The 19,574-nt window shown below is 45.6% G+C and overlaps 2 protein-coding genes across 2 annotated transcripts in view; one reads left to right on the top strand and one right to left on the bottom strand.

Moving 5' to 3' along the window:
- prmt3 (protein arginine methyltransferase 3) overlaps window positions 1-19,105 on the bottom strand; it is a 40,592-nt gene extending 21,487 nt beyond the window's left edge. The window contains exons 1-10 of the mRNA XM_052062527.1: window positions 18,999-19,105; window positions 18,254-18,374; window positions 17,199-17,281; window positions 17,028-17,077; window positions 16,825-16,930; window positions 16,149-16,272; window positions 15,566-15,707; window positions 14,428-14,493; window positions 11,920-12,041; window positions 9,094-9,193 (exon numbers count right to left, since the gene is read on the bottom strand). Of these exons, the coding sequence (XP_051918487.1) occupies window positions 9,094-9,193; window positions 11,920-12,041; window positions 14,428-14,493; window positions 15,566-15,707; window positions 16,149-16,272; window positions 16,825-16,930; window positions 17,028-17,077; window positions 17,199-17,281; window positions 18,254-18,374; window positions 18,999-19,020 (936 nt within the window). The 5' untranslated portion in view covers window positions 19,021-19,105. The remainder of the gene's footprint in view (window positions 1-9,093; window positions 9,194-11,919; window positions 12,042-14,427; window positions 14,494-15,565; window positions 15,708-16,148; window positions 16,273-16,824; window positions 16,931-17,027; window positions 17,078-17,198; window positions 17,282-18,253; window positions 18,375-18,998) is intronic.
- The window catches only part of csrp3 (cysteine and glycine-rich protein 3 (cardiac LIM protein)), a 346,019-nt gene that overhangs the window by 116,740 nt on the left and 209,705 nt on the right, over window positions 1-19,574 (top strand). The window lies entirely within an intron of this gene.

The following is a 19,574-nucleotide window of genomic DNA, read 5'->3' as shown; positions in this document are numbered from 1 at the left end:
ATTGAAATTAAGACAGCATTTCGTTGAATGGATGAACGAAAGGGAGGAACAAACAAGGGACGTGACAGTGATTTATAACTTCAACCCCGATAATCACCGCCATCAGCGTCAAGGTTCAGTGCTGATAAAAAGCCATGATGGTGACGATGCAGATCAACCCAAACCAACCGGCATGCTCAAATTCCTTGTTTGTCGACGGCGAATTGGCCCCGATCCAAAGTCAGACCCGCTCATTGTTGCTGACTACTTGCTGTCCACTCAATGACCTTAACGCTATACCGTTTTTAGAACCCTCACGCAGCATACACCGGCCTCATAATTTAGTGTCAATTTCACGGGACACTGCTTCACTTGAAGGAAAAGGGATATGAGACAGGGGCCTGTGAGAAGAGTCACACCTTTATGGTCAATGATGGTCCAGGATTACTGCCCCCCCCCCACCCCAACTACCTTCACAATGATCCACACCCAACAAATTTATAAATTCATTCATTCATTCATCTTCCAAGCCGTTTGATCCTCACTAGGGTCGCGGGGGGTGCTGGAGCCTATCCCGGCTGTCTTCGGGCAGTAGGCGGGGGACACCCTGAATCGGTTGCCAGCCAATCGCAGGGCACACAGAGACGAACAACCATCCACGCTCACATTCACACCTAGGGACAATTTAGAGCGTCCAATCAGCCTGCCACGCATGTTTTCGGAATGTGGGAGGAAACCGGAGCACCCGGAGAAAACCCACTCAGGCCCGGGGAGAACATGCAAACTCCACACAGGGAGGCCAGAGCTGGAATCGAACCCGGTACCTCTGCACTGTGAAGCCGACGTGCTAACCACTTATATCATAATATTAATTAGTGAGTGTTACAGCCACTTCATCGTGGGGTGTTTTGTACTTTACGTACGTGTTGCATATGATGTAATATGCGTTGTGACGGGGGGGGCCTTGTCAACACGTACACGTTTAATTTTTCACAGGCAGCGTGTGAGAAACCAATGCAATTCGGTGACGCCAAACTGCCGATGTGCGAGGCAGGAGCCAAGTTAAGCGAGCCAGGGTTGCGTGAGTGACATACTGCAGTATAGCCACTTTTACATTTACATAAGAGACTAATGAAAAGCCTAATGAGAACGGGCTGGAACAGCTTATACACATTAACAAAATTAGCATATAAAACGCATCTCCCCGTGGCCTCACACACCGCGCTCAAGCACGTTGAAGTTTTGCACCAACACAAAACTAAAAATGACAAACACTGTGACAGCTTTGTTTCATTTTTACACCCCCCCCTCCCACCCCGCCCAACCCGATTGTTTTTCCACAAACTCACCTCGACACACAAAGCTCATATTTTTCAACGGCAGTCTTTTCAAACGCACCCGACAACCGTTTACAACCAAGGCAGGTCAGTGACCTGTTCTGAGTCAGCAAAACTCGCAGGGCGACTGTCAACCTGCATGATGGAGGAGGTGTGGGCTACCGATTCGACTTGAGGGCTGAGAACCGCAGTGAATCGCAGCCACATTAAACACGAGACGCCGTACAGTTTTCTCCCTTGGAATTTCCGATCATTCTTTAACACAAAAGAAAGGAAAAAGAATATTGGAGAGTATTCAATTGAATGTAGCTTTGCACATTATCGTGTTGATTTAATTTACATTTGACACAATTGTGTAAAATTGAGAAGACCATGTTGTGATTTAGAAAACACTTCCAATATTTTTGTCATATGATCGTGACTTTCGGACATAATTGGTTGTAGCTAACCCAGAGTGCGTGACACAAGACAATCTGCATCAGCAGTTTGCACTCCACTCTTCTCCCGCATTCAAATCACATCTGCCTCAATTACTGCAGGTCATCATCACTCGCGGTCCCAGGAGTGCCGTGGCATAATAAACGAGAAGGCCCGCGTGTGTGAATCCGTGTGTCTGGAAGTGTGTATGGGGAGGGCCTGCATGCTTCGATGAATACAGAGGGCGGGGCCCACCATGTCAGCGAGGCTCTTCGGGAGGACTGTGTGGTCAGATGACACCAAATTACCATCAACAGATCAAGCGAATTACTGTGACGGATTCCGTGGCGTAATCGCTTGGTGACTGAACATTGAGCGGGTTCCAGTAGAAACCTAATTTTCATTTTCTTCCAAGCAAATGAGAAACACACAAGAAACATTGTGTAAGAGCAATTTCATGTCCAGTGAAGCCGCAAGGAAATTAAACTTCTGGTTTGCAACAATAAAACAAAGACAAAATAAACCAAATATATATTTTGATGTATCCATCCATCCATTTTCCAAACCGCTTAATCCTCACTAGGGTCGCGGGGGGTGCTGGAGCCTATCCCAGCCGTCTTCGGGCAGTAGGCAGGGGACACCCTGAATCAGTTGCCAGCCAATCGCAGGGCACACATAGACGAACAACCATCCGCGCTCACACTAACACCTAGGGACAATTTAGAGCGTCCAATCAGCCTGCCATGCATGTTTTTGGAATGTGGGAGGAAACCGGAGCACCCGGAGAAAACCCACGCAGGCCCGGGGAGAACACGCAAACTCCACACAGGGAGGCCGGAGCTGGAATCGAACCCGGTACCTCTGCACTGTGAAGCAGACGTGCTAACCACTGGACTACCGGGCCGCCCTATTTTGATGTACTTTTCGGGTATTTTCTTTGGGTATTCTCTGGCCGCAATTGAAGGAGAAACCTCATAGTTTGGCTTTGACATACATCTCGTCATAATATTCTTGGAACTTTTGATGTGCCTTGTAAACAAGCAGCAATCAACCATCCGAAGCCACGATAAATCGACATTTTTCAAAAGACACACCCATGAACCTATTGAGTGAGTGTGCGCTACATGAGTGATTGACAGCGAGACAGACAAAAGAAGAGAATGATTGATGACTCGCATTGTCTTCGGAGGCAGGTAATGCTCTCGGCAGTGATAATGAGGCAAAAGGAGGGGCAGCTATTAATTCACCTGCTGACACACGCACATTCATCGGACTTGATGAATTGTGACATGTTGAAAGTTGCCCATCTAAAGTTTTACGGTTGCACCGCAACATTTTACCAAGAAAGGTGCGACTAATCCTTTTCGATGACTATGAACTTCGCTACCATTTCAGATTTAAAGGCGTCTCCTGGATGATTATGCAGACTTTGGACACAAACGGTTGGGGTTCTAGACTTCCTGCCCATGAGTTGGTAAAAGAAGATCCGAAAGACATGAAAGCCAAATGGGCTGGAATGAAATCTGTTCACAGTAACTGTAAACGGGATGAAATGGGAGAAAACCTGCTGCCCAGTGCACCGTTGACATCGGATGTACTAAGGTCTAAGATGCGGAATTAGTGTTTATGTCGCACAGGTAGGATGTGAACTAGGAGAAGGAGAAATTCTGGAAGGAGCAAGATGAAGTACTTCTAAGCATCCCGGGCGGTACCAGTGTAGAAGATTTTAAAAAAATAAAGGCAACGTGCAGAGTTGCGGGGACAATAAAGGAATCAAGTTGATGAGCCACAACACAGTGAAACTATGGGCAAGGGAATGGAGGCTGGACTCAGGACAAAAGTGAGTGTTTGTGAGCAACAGGACAGTTCCCTTCCTAGGATGAGTATCATGCATACATAATTTGCTTTGAGAGTGTTGATGGAGAAGAACAGAGATCGTGGGAAAGCCTCTGACGGGGTAGCCAGAAAGGAACTCTGGTACGGCACGAGAAGTGGCCGGGAAATGTGTATGAAATTGTCCAGGACATGTAGAACTACGTTAGAACAGCACAGGACATGGATTAGGGTAGCAAAATAGTGGTGAGACGTGTTGGAGGCATGACAGAGGAGTTTAAGGCAGGGATGGGGTTGCATCAGGGATCCGCTCTAAGCCCCTTCCTTCTTGGCAGTCGTAATTGATAGGCTTGATAGATGAGGTGAGACTGAAATCCTCATGGGCAATGACGTTTGTAGATGACATTGTGATCTGCAGGGAGCAACGTTTATAAAGGTGGAGGCATGCGCTTGAAAGGAGAGCAACGAAGATAAGCAGAAGCAAGACAGAGAGGTGGAGGAAGAACGGTGAGACTAGGGAAGAAGAGATGGTGAGTGTGGAGGACTAAATACTTTGGGTCAAACGTCCAACGTGACTTGTGGTAAGGAGGTGAAGACACGAATCCAAGAGGGTCACAGAACGGGTGGACTAAAGTCTCAGCTGTGTCATGCGATAAGTATTAAAGCGGCACAAAGGGAAGCAGAGCTGGAGGTGGCAGAAATAAAGAGATTGAGGTTCATTCATTTATTTCCCCGACTGTATTTGCTGCACTTGTTTTGAATGTAGAGTCAACCTGATAGGTGTGTAAGCTTCCTGTACATCAGGGGTGTCCAAACTTTTTGCCAAGGGGGCCAGATTTTATGTGGTAAAATGTCGGGGGCCGACCTTGGCTGACATTCTTTACATTGAACAACAATATTGTTTAACAAATTTTAGTAAGCCAGTCTGTTTCACATTTCCATTTTTATTTTAATTTCAACAATCTTAAGAATTTCTTTTGGTTCATTTGAAACAGGAATTTGAAATATGACATATCAGTCAATATAAACACGGAGTGATGTCTTGTTAACTCGTGAGTGATGCCCTCTAGTGTCTAAATGCTATTACTCATTTAGTGAATGCTATTACTCATTTAGCCACTAGAGGGAAGCAGTACTCTATGAAACATCACTCGCCAGTCTACGAGACCTCAGTCAATGCAACACGTGTTCCATTGCGCCCAACCTGCGGGCCAGACGGCACTGATTTTATGACGGGGGCCGAGGGCCGGATGAAATTCGACCGCGGGCCGGATTTGGCCCGCGGGCCGGACTTTGGACATGCCTGCTGTACATGATCATGCTGCTACTTTGCACATGCGTTACACTTGACACTCGAGTTGTTCTTATCAGAACATCTGTTCATTCTCCACCGCAATGTGTTTTAATGTAAGCTGCAATGGCAAAAACAAAAAAGAAGTGAGATCTGCATCAGCGAATGGATGCGCAACGCCAAAGCAACATGACCAAGCGAGCAGGCCTATCGCCTGTGATTAATCTCGCTGCGAGTTTTTATTTCGTCTTTGGGCACCTCATGATGGCCACCAAGCCCCCTCCGGTCTCATCTGATTCTCAGTGTTTGTTTTTTCAGTGTTGCCGAGCGAGAGGAGCGATCAATGGTGTGAGTTATGAAATGACAGCGGCGCTACTCAAAACAGTCTTTCAAACGGCACCTAGACAGGCACTCATCGGCCTCCTCCTCCTCCATCACCATCACGACTGGACACGGCGCATTCATCACGCACCTTTGTCCATTAGCCCCGCTAACGCTGTCCCCCTTGTACACATTGACGACAGCGACAACTGCAAATGAACGGTATGATTACCTCTGCTCCATAACTGACTGCATTGAAGCAAAAGTAACATTGCTACACAAAAGCGTGTGCTATAAAGCAAACACAATCCTTTTTTTCCCTTCAAAGTTTGTCATAGCTTTGTCTCAACAAATCATCTGATTGTATAAATTCTCTTGTGGCCGGTTACTTCATTTCCTTAAAGAGTGGTCCCTAACTTGAACAAGAATTGAATCCGAAAAGCTCCGTGGACCGCTGTCGCAAAAGCTATACAATATTTCAAATCCAAAACGGCGGCTTTTCCCTTTCAATGTGGTCCACACGATCAAACCGTCCGTTTCCCCAAGAGCTGCTGAATAGTGAACACCTGGAGCAGTTGTGAGACCTCTGGGGAAAATAATTTTGTCAGGCGCGAACCACGGATGTCACTCCGTGATGTAGCTCGCTGCTCATTTTGACTGATGATAATTTCTCACCTCGTGACAGACTACGAAAAGTGCAGTTGATGAGAGCGTCAATTCAGGAATGTTTTCATTCATGTGACCATTGGGAGACTTGTACAATTTTCCAAATGGGTCTTCATTTCTCTGTGACTAACGTGAGAATTTTAAGAGACCAATTTTATGGTGGAGTATCGACACTTTTTGTCTGATCAGTATTGGCAGCTCACCTCTACAATGAACTAGCTGGTCCGCCGCCCTCCGGGCGGCTCATCAGCTAGTTCCTGCGGAAGGCTGGTAAGGTGGGCCTTCGGCCCACAAAAGTGTTGTTGCTTGGTTCAACTTTTTGTTCATCTTCATTGCTTATCGCGAAAATAAAGAGATGTTTAGCTCTCCTAAATAACTAACAATTTCATTGCAATGCTTGTGGGTAGACAACATTTTTTCGCTAAGATGCCCGCGCGATCGTAGTGAGCCACTGCCTGAGCGGCGCAGTGGCGGCGCGGTGAAGTAGGTACGTTTTGAAAAGGGACAGACGGAAGGACAGACCGCGTGCGGGGCGATGCGCAATATATATACCGTATTTTCACGACTATTCGACGCATCGTACTAATGGCCGCAGTCTCATTAATGCGTGACATTTCTGTATTTTACACATACACAGGACGCATCGTACGAATAGCCGCAGTTTTACAGTGGTAAAACATACGCCAGCTTAAACATACGGCATGCATGCGCGCACTCTAACACGTTAGCTTGAAGCATACGGTAGCATGCCAAAACATACAAATAAGATAAAAACACGTTTTTAAAAAGGCAACGAAAGCAGAACTGAGTTCGGGTGTATTTTATTTAGCCATCGTACAATGTTCTCACGTTTTTCGATCAATCATCACCTAGAAATCCATCAAAGTCCTCATCCTCTGTATCAGAAGCAGAGGACTGCACATCTCAGTTGTCATTGAATGCATCACATGCTAGTGTGAGTTGCTACGCATTGCCGAGCGGAAAGAAGGAGTAGCAACAGCAAAGTCAACATTTCTCTCGTGTGAAGCTTTCCCACATTTGAAAGTAAAGAACAGAGCGAAACATGGTGGCAGCGCGTGTGTGTGTAGAAAGAATTGAACAATTGTGCAAGTACCGTAATCCATCAAAAACGCCGCGTTCCCTCTCGTTGTTGCGTATTGTGGCGTAACTCGCCAAGCGCTGCCTCTCACTCTTTGTAAAGTTGTGTTTGCCACCGATCATCCATTGTTCCCATGCCGTTTGCAACTTTACTTTGAACGCCCGGTTGATGCCAATGTCCAGCGGTTGGAGTTCTTTAGTCAAGCCTCCGGGAATAACGGCAAGCTCAGAGTTCATTTGCTTGACTTTTTTTTTTCACCGCTGCTGTGAGATGGGCACGCATGCCAAAAGCATAACCGGTGGCTTTAAGTTTGAACTGAGCTTCGTAGGCGTGCGTGTCTTTTTGTCAAATTTATTTTCAGGGGTTCTTAGAAACCAAAACCGGAGTTGTTTTGCAACAAAGCACATTGCCACACTCTATACAAGTGTTGGTACTGGCTTGAGGCGTCCACTTACACGCCCACCCTTCACCATTGGCGGACTAGCTTGTCTGTCCTCTCTCTCCCTCTCTCTCTCTCTCTCTCCCTCTCCATATATGTATGTATACACGCCCACCCTTCCCTGATTGGCCGACTTCTTTCACAGTCACTTCCGCCTTTTCTCTATATAAACAGCGTGTCGGCAGTCAGTCAGATTTTGGAACTCAGCGCATATAAAGGACGCTCCGCACCATAAGGCGTACTGTCCATTTTGGAGAAAATTTAAGACTTTTAATGGCGCCTTATAGTCGTGAAAATACGGTATATATAGAAGATGGGTACTATGTCATTGAAAGTTCCACTCACTCAGGTCATCCAAAGTATTTTACCTCTACAATAACCAGGAAGTCGTGAAATGCACAACTCATTGATTCTAATTCTCCAGATTTTTTATTTTTTTGTCATAGGAGACTCGAGGTCAACCTTTGAAATCTTGTCTCTGAGCAACGTCTGCCGCTGCGGCCTTGATAAGAAGTGACGAGAAGATTCTTAGATAGATTAGCACTTGGTGAGCCAGTGTCATTCGATATTACGCCCCCTATCCTTCAGCGCCCCGCGAGCATGTCACTTGACGAATTTCAATTTCCCCAGTGAAGGGATAGGAAGGCTCTGGCGGCCCGACCCCCGTTCGTGACCCTGGGGTTTCACGATAGATTCGGGGGTGGGATCGGGGGGGCAGATACAGGAGGCTCATGAATTAGGAATGACTTCAACGGTGCGTTCAACTTTGGCCGCCCCGCCTGTATCGCCATACGGAATCTGGCTGATAAATGGGCATCAAGTCAAAATAAGACTGCTCGTGCTGGTTAGGTATTCATGGTTTAAGATTGTGGTTTGAGTCATTTTTAGGACATGACTTAAACATGTAGAACAGACGCTGATGCATTGGATTTTGACGAGGTAGTCGCTTAAAAAAAAAAAAAGAACAAGGTTGATTGAAGTGTCCTCAATTATTTGCCAACTATAAATAATAGTCAGGCGGCCCGGTAGTCCAGTGGTTAGCACTTCGGCTTCACAGTGCAGAGGTACAGGGTTCGATTCCAGCTCCGGCCTCCCTGTGTGGAGTTTGCATGTTCTCCCCGGGCCTGCGTGGGTTTTCTCCGGGTGCTCCGGTTTCCTCCCACATTCCAAAAACATGCGTGGCAGGCTGATTGAACACTCTGAATTGTCCCTAGGTGTGAGTGCGAATGGTTGTTCGTTTCTATGTGCCCTGCGATTGGCTGGCAACCGATTCAGGGTGTCCCCCGCCTACTGCCCGAAGACAGCTGGGATAGGCTCCAGCACCCCCCCGCGACCCTAGTGAGGATCAAGCGGCTCGGAAGATGAATGAATGAATGAAATATTAGTCATGCGTGGTTCTGATATTTTACCAATCCTATGAGTCGTTTATAGTCTGCGCTTGGTACAGTCATGATCCTGGGGGTCAAGTGGTCCCCAACGTGATTTATTAATGAATTAGACCTAATTGATTTTTGGATAAGACTGACAATATATTGGAGCGTTGTGTTTTTCAAGACTCAGAAAAAAAATGTTTTCATTCCATTTCCGTGCTTCATGACACTTATAAATATGGCCCCAAGGGAAACTAAGGCGGTAATATTTGACCAAAAAACACTTTGGCTAATTTGTTCAAACATCGGCGACATGACACTCTGCATTTTCGTGCACTGACCATCCATTCCGAGATGATGATATCCACTTTCTCCACGGGGAGGCTGATGTCTTCTATGCGGCCTTTGAGCAAAGTGATCTTGTCCTCAAGTTTGTTGGACCTGCAGAAAAAAACAAAACGTTAAAAGCTTTACACAACTCGCAACAGACTTGGCAAACGGCTCCATTCCTCATCTTGAGAGGGCTCTTGGTGCTTTCCACCTCAAATCTCAAACGCTGACATATTTCATTACAGGCTGCCTGCTCAGCCGCGATCTCGCTTCTCACGCTGTGGGAAAGACTTTCTGCCCTGTGTTTGAGTGCAGTGGGATGGAATAGTAGTGAGCTACAGAATACCTTTACAGAGGTGGACTCTGTTTTGCAGAAATATGTTCTATACTGGCGGCCCGGTAGTCCAGTGGTTAGCACGTCGGCTTCACAGTGCAGAGGTACCGGGTTCGATTCCAGCTCCGGCCTCCCTGTGTGAAGTTTGCATGTTCTCCCCGGGCCTGCGTGGGTTTTCTCCGGGTGCTCCGGTTTCCTCCCACATTCCAAAAACATGCATGGCAGGCTGATTGGACGCTCTAAATTGTCCCTAGGTGTGAGTGTGAGCGCGGATGGTTGTTCGTTTCTGTGTGCCCTGCGATTGGCTGGCAACCGATTCAGGGTGTCCCCCGCCTACTGCCCGAAGACAGCTGGGATAGGCTCCAGCCTAGCCAGGCCCCGCGACCCTAGTGAGGACCAAGCGGCTCGGAAGATGAATGAATGAATGAATGTTCTATACTTCCATGATAGATTGTGAAAGGAAGGGGGGAGGGGTTATTGGAACTAAGTCCAGCCCGAGCCAAGTTTTGGATATTTCCATGAGGTAGGGAATTCTATAATCACCTGGATCGTTTGAATGATCCCTCCCGTCACTCCGGCCATTCTGGCTATCTATCTCTGTGAATATTCCATTATCATGACACCTAATGTTACGGAGGACAGAACAATTACTCACGGCGGCCCAGAGTGCATTTCTGTGGCAGCGATGCTTATCTTGAGTCGTCTTCCCCCTCTCGAACACTCTACTCGGGCTCGCTATCACATCCTTCCAGATTCCGACACCCAGACCGCTAATCCCTCCCCTCCCCACAATTCCATCTTCATAACAGGGAACCACTGTAAACTCATTACGGCGGTAATTTAGAGGACAACGTCAGGGCTCGCAAAAGAGTCGGATGCCGGCGCTGTAACTAAAATGCATATGTGACGGGGGGGGAGTAGCACAGAGGTTGTGAATGTAATCTACAGGAAATGTGTGTTTTGACGGTTCAATGGGTATTATTTAGTAGTCTCTGGCTTTTTCAGATGGGCAACAGTATCCCAAAATAATTTCGAGTTCATATTTGACCAGGGCAGCCCGGTAGTCCAGTGGTTAGCACGTCGGCTTCACAGTGCAGAGGTACCGGGTTCGATTCCAGCTCCGGCCTCCCTGTGTGGAGTTTGCATGTTCTCCCCGGGCCTGCGTGGGTTTTCTCCGGGTGCTCCGGTTTCCTCCCACATTCCAAAAACATGCGTGGCAGGCTGATTGGACACTCTAAATTGTCCCTAGGTGTGAATGTGAGCGTGGATGGTTGTTCGTCTCTGTGTGCCCTGTGATTGGCTGGCAACCGATTCAGGGTGTCCCCCGCCTACTGCCCGAAGACAGCTGGGATAGGCTCCAGCACCCCCCGCGACCCTAGTGAGGATCAAGCGGCTTGGAAGATGAATGAATGAATGAATGAATATTTGACCAAAAAAGTGTGGGTTAAATAATCCCATACCTTTGTAACTAGTAATGTTGAGATTCAAACGTGCACAATCCGCAGCATTTTATTGGACAATCCATCAATTCCGGCCATTAAAAAAAAAACCTATCTAGACATTATCCATTAAGGAAGTGACTGTGAAGGAAGAAATTCAGCCTTTCATTTAAACTTCAGCTACGGAGACGAGACAGGAGATGGATGCTCCTGTGCAACCAACAGAAGCCACTTTAATTACAATCCTGATATTAGCGGCGAGTGGAAGTGAGAGACTTGCGCAGAAATAAGAGCGATAAAGTCACAACCAAAGCCGAAACTCTTTGCCACGCGTGTTCCTTTGAGGGCGGAGCTCGGTGTTCACCGCTGGCAAACCTGAGATGCCCCCCCCCCGCGCATGCCAACTCCCGCTCCCACAGAGAGCCAGTGGGCTGTAAAATTAAAACGTCCTTTTCCTTCAGCAAACCCTGTTGTTCCGCTTATAGGAAGCCCTTACGCAACTGCGATAATGGCAGTCGTAAAGGCTTTTTAAGTAAAAAATGTTATAAGAGGCAGAGCTGCGAAGAAGGACGTGTGCCGTCTCTGGTGGAGCTAAATGGATTGGGAGAAGCCAAGCATACGCCGGACCGCGGCAAATAATCACGCGTCTAAATTGGGTCATATTAAAACGATGTGCGCGACTGCGGGAACAAGCAAGGCAGAATCGGTCAAAGGCCGCAGGTGTAAATGAATGAACGAATCAGAGAGAGCCTAACTAATGACACTCGGCAGGGAGGAAACACATCGGCTTCACGCAACGGAGACAACTTTTGAAGGTTTGATAACTGACGCCGAAAAAAAATAAATAAATGCCACCAAGTTAATCAATTTCAAAAGCCAGTTGAACGCATTGGATACAATTCAAACACACAAACCACTTCTCAGCTGTATACTCACTTAACGTTTTGAGAACCGCCCATTTTTTGTACTTCACCAAAATGCATTGGAGCTTTGAAGAAAACGGAAGGCTTTTAGGTGCGCCTTTTAGTGCAGAAAATACGGTACTCAATTCTAGTCTTACTTACCTCACTATATCCATGGCCTGGTAGATAATTTCTGATTGGTCAACAGCTATGACCTGCTTGGCTCCGGCCCGAGCGGCAAACATCGATAATATGCAAGTCCCGCAGCCGACATCTAAAACAACCTATTAAAGAAGAAGAAGAAGAAAAAAAAAGACACCATGAAAGGTTAATGCAGTCTTTGGATGTGAGAGGCACATGGACATGAAAAACCCAAGACGTCCTCACAATGGTGAATCCAGTATTTGTGTGTTAGACTGCATGTCACCAAGGAGGACGACGTGCCGGATTGCGGTTCGACGGAAAACATTGATCACTGTAAAAAGCTAAGGAGAATAATGCATAAACCGCAGCGCGTATTATCAAGACTCGGCTGGCAAACAGTCAGATAAGGCACTGCAGGAAGAAAGATGCAACATGGTCAGAGAACAAGTGCCGGCCATCAATCCTTCAACCTTGCTTAGGATGAATAGGCAACGCGTGTCGGTTGGTATTACGTAGATCGAGTCGTTGTAAGGTTTCAAAACAACATGAAAAGTTTATCAGATGACAAGGAAAGATTTTAAAGGGTCACAAGTGTGTGGTGTGTGTGTGTGTGTGTCTGCGTTCCTGTCGCTGAAGGATGTTGTACCCATAAACTGCCACAAGGGGGAGCTTCCACTGGAAACAATTCTCATTCCATTTCTTCTTGTATTGTACGGTGTTGCATTTGGATTGAAACATTCATTCATTCATTCATCTTCCGAGCCGCTTGATCCTCACTAGGGTCGCGGGGGGTGCTGGAGCCTATCCCAGCAGTCTTCGGGTAGTAGGCGGGGTACACCCTGAATCGGTTGCCAGCCAATCACAGGGCACACAGAAACGAACAACCAGTCGCACTCACACTCACACCTAGGGACAATTTAGAGTGTTCAATCAGCCTGCCACGCATGTTTTTGGAATGTGGGAGGAAACCGGAGCACCCGGAGAAAACCCACGCAGGCCCGGGGAGAACATGCAAACTCCACACAGGGAGGCCGGAGCTGGAATCGAACCCGGTACCTCTGCACTGTGAAGCCGACGTGCTAACCACTGGACTACCGGGCCGCCCCCCAAAAAAAAAAAACAATCCCACAAAGCTCAATGGGTTGCGTTCGTTGGCCTTTACTAACCAAAAATTTTCCCAAAAACGGCATCTCCGTCGCAACCCTTCCATTGCCATCAGCTTCTCAATCACATCTATTTCGGGGCTTCCGACGGATCCGCCAATTTGTTCACATACGCCACCGCTGGCGTTAAATGCCTGCTAGCAGCTGTGGCGAGCATGCACTCATCTGTACGTAGCACTTTGTCGCAGCTGCGCCCGCAGGTATCCCCTGCCGGCACAGCGTTGACACAACACAAACACCACCGGCCGCATTTTTCTGCACTCTACCAAACAATCTTCGCAGCGCCGGAAAGAGAAAATCCTCTGGTTTTCAATCTCCCTCCGCCACTGTGCCAAACGCTTGGCTCTGACAGGGATAATGTACATTCCCCATCAACGCAAGCTGCCTCTCACACTTCGGCACACTTTTTTTTTTTTCCCCCAGAGCTCGGCGGCAGCGCCCCTATATAATGGATGGCTACGATACGGACCACCGCTTCCCGGTACTAACGGCAACGGTCTGTGCTGATGTGTTTTGTTAGTTGCAGCCTGCGTTTGTTATCAGCGCTCTGCAGTCGACATTGAGTACGCTAATAAACTCACCCAGAGTGTTTTTTTTAAATCAGACACAATCATCGGTATTAATGCCTTACCTGGAAAAAAAAATGCAGCGTTTGTGTTAACAGGCCTATGCTGTGCATTAAACAAGTTAATGTGCACATTTAAACTCACAGGCACCATGTTGACAGTAATTACATTTGCACATTAAGATTGCTAAGAGAACTGCACATTTCCTCCTGCGAGGGAATATACAATACATTCATTCATTCATTCATCTTTCGTACCGCTTCATCCTCACTAGGGTCGCGGGGGGTGCTGGAGCCCATCCCAGCCGTCTCCGGGCAGTAGGCGGGGGACACCCTGAATCGGTTGCCAGCCAAGTGCAGGGCACACAGAAACAAACAACCATTCGCACTCACACTCACACCTAGGGACAATTTAGAGTGTTCATTCAGCCTGCCACGCGTGTTTTTGGAATGTGGGAGGAAACCGGAGCACCCGGAGAAAACCCACGCAGGCCCGGGGAGAACATGCAAACTCCACACAGGGAGGCCGGAGCTGGAATCGAACCCGGTACCTCTGCACTGTGAAGCCGACGTGCTAACCACTGGACTACCAGGCCGCCCAATACAATACAATACAATACATTATATTATATATATAATGTATGTATATATATATATATATATATATATATATATATATATATATATATATATATATATATATATATATAATATATATATTGCCAAAATATACCCGTGTATCGTTTAGGATTCACCATCAATTGGGTTTTGGGATTTATTCATGCAGAACAGGCTCACCTTGTCTCTGAACACTTCGGGGTTACTGTACATGAAGTCACGGTAACTCTCCGTGCGCACTTTGTCCTGCGAAAAGAACATGAGAAATGATCTCATTGAATCAATTTGGGTTTCTTCTTCCGTTTGATTGCGGAAGTTACTCTCTCCCGGTTTTCATGCTGCATGGTACAGCACATGCTTGAGGCATTTTAAGGTAGTTGCAAATGCAGACTATGTAAGAATTATTCATTTCGCTATTCTTGTGGTTGTTGATTGTTGTTTGGTAGCTTTGCGATTGTCTATAGAAGTTTTAAGTGCTCTCTGATTAACGTGAACATTGAGTTGTCCGAAGTTCGCATCGAGAATTGTCACGGATGTCATACGGGAGACCCGACCATGTGAGTGCTTTTGTTTCTCAGCACGTTATACATGTTGTGAAGAGAAAATAACGTTCTAAGATTCTTAGTTTTATATAAAATGCGGATCAACGATAAGAGTCACGTTAATGTAAAAAAAAAAAACAAAATGAATACACACACATCAGCACATGAATGTAGATTTCCCACAACCGCTTCGGGAGATTACTGGCGTAGTTTAATTTCCTCTTCGACGCCAAGTGTTTCTTTTAACAGCACACTTGACTAAAGGCCTTCATCTGAAACTAACCTCTGCAATTTATTACTAATTGGGACATATCTATAAAACGGGGGGATGGGAGGGGGTGGTAATTTAAAAAGTTTGGGAAAGTAAGAAAAAACATCACACCTTGTTTTCCTTGACTTTGCTTCGTCTCTCTCGCCACCTACGTGCACAGTGCGTCAAGAGGCGATTTACATCAGCCTGACGTGCAAACTAACCCAAAACGTAAAGCGATGTGGTCCAATCGGGATCGCCAAAAGGATATCTACTGCGGTAAGATAGAAATCTGAGCTGTCTACACTTTGACACTGGAGAGCTTAAGCGGTGTAAAAATTCATTTTAAAGGAAAGGCGATGTTGGTGTCTCGCATGACAGGCTTCTTGCTCACTTGCCACTTTTGATTTAAAAAAAAAAAATGTCTCATCCGAAACGCGTGCGTGCCGAATGATCACTTGCGTGCCACTTTAAAAGCGTGCGGCCAAGTCACCCGCCGCAGAGCGATTTCTTTGCGAGCTCACACCTTGAGCATCTCCTCGTGAATGCCATAATGGCCGTAGGAGCTGAAGTAGGCTTCGTCCTCATCATCGTGAAGCTCGGCAACACTGCACGGTTTAGCGGGCCTTGTGATTTCCGCGTTCAGCACCAAACCCTGGACGATCTGCCTAAGAGTGTGCAAGATAAAAAATGGAGATGAATATTTCATAGATTAGGACACACGGCGAAAGCAGTTGAGCAAAAAGCACACGTGAAAGCATACTGGACATTGCGGTAAATGGAGCAGATGAGCTGGAGCTCGTTTTTCCTTCGCCCATCTCCTTCCTTTCTGTAATTTTCCCTTACAGGCACCTCTTCTACGCTACCCCCTCCTCACTTTAACCTCAGTGCTGCAGTGGAATTTTCCCTTCCTTTAAAACTTCTTCCACGTGGTTATCTTTCGAGCTGTTAAAGTAGCTGAAAAAGTGTCCCCCTGCTGGCCGGGCTCTAGTACTGCAAATGTTCATCAGATGGCTCGTGAGATGACAAAACACGAGCGCCAAACCAAAGTCCTGAGATTGAAAAGGCTGCAAATGCGGCGACCAAAACAAAACAGAAGCATGACTGACTGTAATTTTTGCACATCTTCAAAGGTTCGAGTCAAGGCCTCCTCAGCAGCAGTCATCCTCAGCAGCAGTGCATGATTGCGGTCCGCCTCCGGCGTCCCATGGTGACCGGATAGGTCCTCAGGGTCTACAAAGAACCAGAGAGATTTCAAACCTGAAGTGTAATGGCCCATTTCAAGTTGTCATTTGATATCAGCGCCCTCATTTGTAATAAATTCAAGTCAACGATATGGTGGCTTAAATTGTTTTTATATTTGTACTGTACTGGACATCCATCCGCAAGCTCTCGAGGTGGACGGAAAAACTGTCACTTTCTGATTTTTGGAGTTTCAATCTGAGGTCCAGCCTTCCTGCGTGGAATTTGTATATTCTGCTGTCCCCGTGCTGCTGGACGTTTTCCTTGCTTGGGTTTCCTCAAGCTCCGACCTCGCGTTCCAAACATCGCATGTTAACATAAGACTCTTGAGAGTAAGTGTGAACTGTTGTCTATATGTTCCCTACGATGAACTAGCGACCAGTCGAGGGTGTAATCTGCTTCTCGCTCAGGATGTGATCCTAAAAGCGCTGTAGAATATTGACGGATGGATGCACACATTTTTCTGCACCGCATATCACATTTCTTAAACAAGTAGAGCTTTGATTTAAAAAAAAAAAACAGTCAAGGAACAATAATGAGTACCAGTTTGCAATAAGGGGTCATCCTGTATAACTGGCCGGAGGAAGTCTTCACTCTCCCATGGTAAGGGACCATCTGGTAGCCCCATGAGGTGTGATGGATCACATTTCTGGGGAGGGGGGAAAAAAAGTAATCATAGAATAAAAGTGTAGATCAAACACTGATTTATGACCCAGTTATCAAATCCTACTTTCAGGAATACTCACTGTTGAGCGGATGAAATTGATCAGCTTTATGTAACTGTAGTCATCTAAATCTGATCGGGAAAAAGAATTTTCAGCGAAATGGAGAAAGGAGAACCGTCATCAGAACTTGGATGTATATCATTTAGCTTTCTGTGTATGCACAGCGTTTGATTGTTTTTTTTGTGCACTTACTGTGTTTCTTGATTACATCTATAAGGTTCACTTGGTGCTCAACTGTGCAGTGCTGCAGGGTGTCAGGCACTGAATTTAGCAATCTTGTGGAAGGGGGTGGGGGGGAAGAAATGACATGACTATTACTCAACTTACATTCACAGTCCAATAATAAAACACTGAATATCATTTGTATGACTTAATCCACTTATTTTGTTCATAGTCAAAACAATACATTCTAAACTGGCTTAGCTTTGGAAATTTTGGAAACTTTCGATAAATGACGGCCACTGTTGGTCGGCCATGAAACCAGGAAAGGCATTTTTCTCATCAGGTGCTCGAAGCAAAACTTAACAGATGACTATGTGCAGTCCCTGAGTGATCAATAAAATAAAATAAATTGCACTTTTTGAAAACCGCATGCCTGTAGAGCACTGACAAAAAAATCAAATGATCACTGAGTCCCACTACCTAAAGCCACTACACTCAGATATAATTTGCAATATACCCAACTAATCCTGAAAAGTGCCGTGAACCGTGTCCTCTGGAGCTGCGACAAGCCGATACATTATCATTACTTTGCAATTCATTAAAATGCAAACTACGACTAATCAGTAATTACGACTTGTTATAATTGTATTGGTTGTTTGGAAGCACTGTTTATTTTGACACTCTTGCACATTAAGTGCACTATATAAATCAACATGGGGTCACCATTTTTTTATGAAATAGAACTAATGCAAAGGACTACATATTTGATGCACACCTCTGAAATAAATATTCTAATTATCTTGTGGCAGAATATATTTTATGACTAATGTAATAATGACATTCATCTATGCAGTAACACTGACAATGTTCGTGATTGCTCACAATAATTACCAATACTTTATCACATTAGGAAACAAACAACAACTTGCAACACCATTAAAAAAAATCTTCTGAATGTGTTCACATTTTCGTATCACTTCTGCATTATTCGTCGGAAATCACAGGTAATATTGTGCTACTTCTAGAATTGGCCAGTGCTTCTCTCATGTGGTCCTTCACTTCCAGATATCTGACAATGGGCTCACCTGTCACAAAACAAACAGGTAACCTGCTGAGTGTCCTCCTCCAGCCACTGCTCTTTCTCATCACCGGAGTCGCTCTCAGCATCCGAAAGCTCGGGCATGTCCTCGGCATTCGCACAAGGATCTAGTCACAGTGAAACGAAATTTTACTAACTTGGCCCACTTACTAGAAGTAAGAATTGCCAAATTGGCCAATTCCTGTTGCCGTATGTAAAATGAACTAGCAGCCCTTAACGTACCGTTATAAGATAAGATAAGAAAAACCTTTATTAGTCTCACAATGGAGAAATTCCCAATTCATAGCAGCAAAGTTATGAAAGTAAGAAGTAGAACAAAATATAGGAGCTGCTGGAAAGGCAGCCACTCTCGCGGCGCCATTTTGAAGTCAAAATAACAAAAATAACACAAGACAACACATAGGACACAGACAGTCGTTCAATCTTCACCAATTTTCTGCATACACTTTGTTGTCTGAAGCAGTTCTAGATGAAAGAGGAGAGGATCAAAGTGTCCTTTCTCCAGTGGATCAGAGACGTCATGCTGAAAATGTGCACACGTCTGCTACAAGCTAAGTTTTGAAAGCAAACACAAAGCTGTAGCATCCATTGACGAAAAGAATATTTTATAAAAAGACATTTGCTAGATGGACTATGATTTCATGCCGGGTTTAAATGCGTACTTTAGGGTCCGTCTATACTGTCCCGCATCACCATTTCGTATGTGTGTATTCATCGTTTCAAAAACTCACATGTCTCTATGGATTCTGCCATGATGCCACTTTGTTTTCCGATTACTTCCTGGCGACGTGACGTGCGCACTGACAACACTTCCGGAAAAGACTCCACAAGATGTCGCTGCACGCCCAAGTTCGAATGGGATGCAGAAAATCCAAACTATTTTTGAGTTTGATAGTCATTTCAATTTTGATATAAATACACGATAACGTATAGAAGAGATCTGAATTAAAACTATGTGTGTCAACAAACCATACTTTCATAAAAAAACACAAATATATAAGTTCTCAGGAAAGCGAAAGAAATGGCTTCTGGACGAAAATGAAGGAGTTCATATTATTAGATTTCAATCCACTTTACTGAAAAAGTTTAGAATATATACAATATGAATGATTTTATTCTTTTCAGGTAACTCATTAACATTTCAAATTCAAATATGAAATCCAACCTTTTATAAAACTGTCACAAGAGGGCGCTACTCCACAAGAAACCGTCCAATGTCCTCGTCCCCTTCGTTCAGCGTGTACCCAGCCTACTGCCCGAAGACCGCTGGGATTGGCTACAGCGCCCCTGCCATCCTTCTGAGGAAT

Source organism: Hippocampus zosterae, chromosome 4, assembly GCF_025434085.1.
Source record: "Hippocampus zosterae strain Florida chromosome 4, ASM2543408v3, whole genome shotgun sequence".
Lineage (NCBI taxonomy): Eukaryota > Metazoa > Chordata > Actinopteri > Syngnathiformes > Syngnathidae > Hippocampus > Hippocampus zosterae.
Note: the sequence above shows the minus strand (reverse complement) of the source record. Positions and strands in the feature narration are given on the sequence as shown.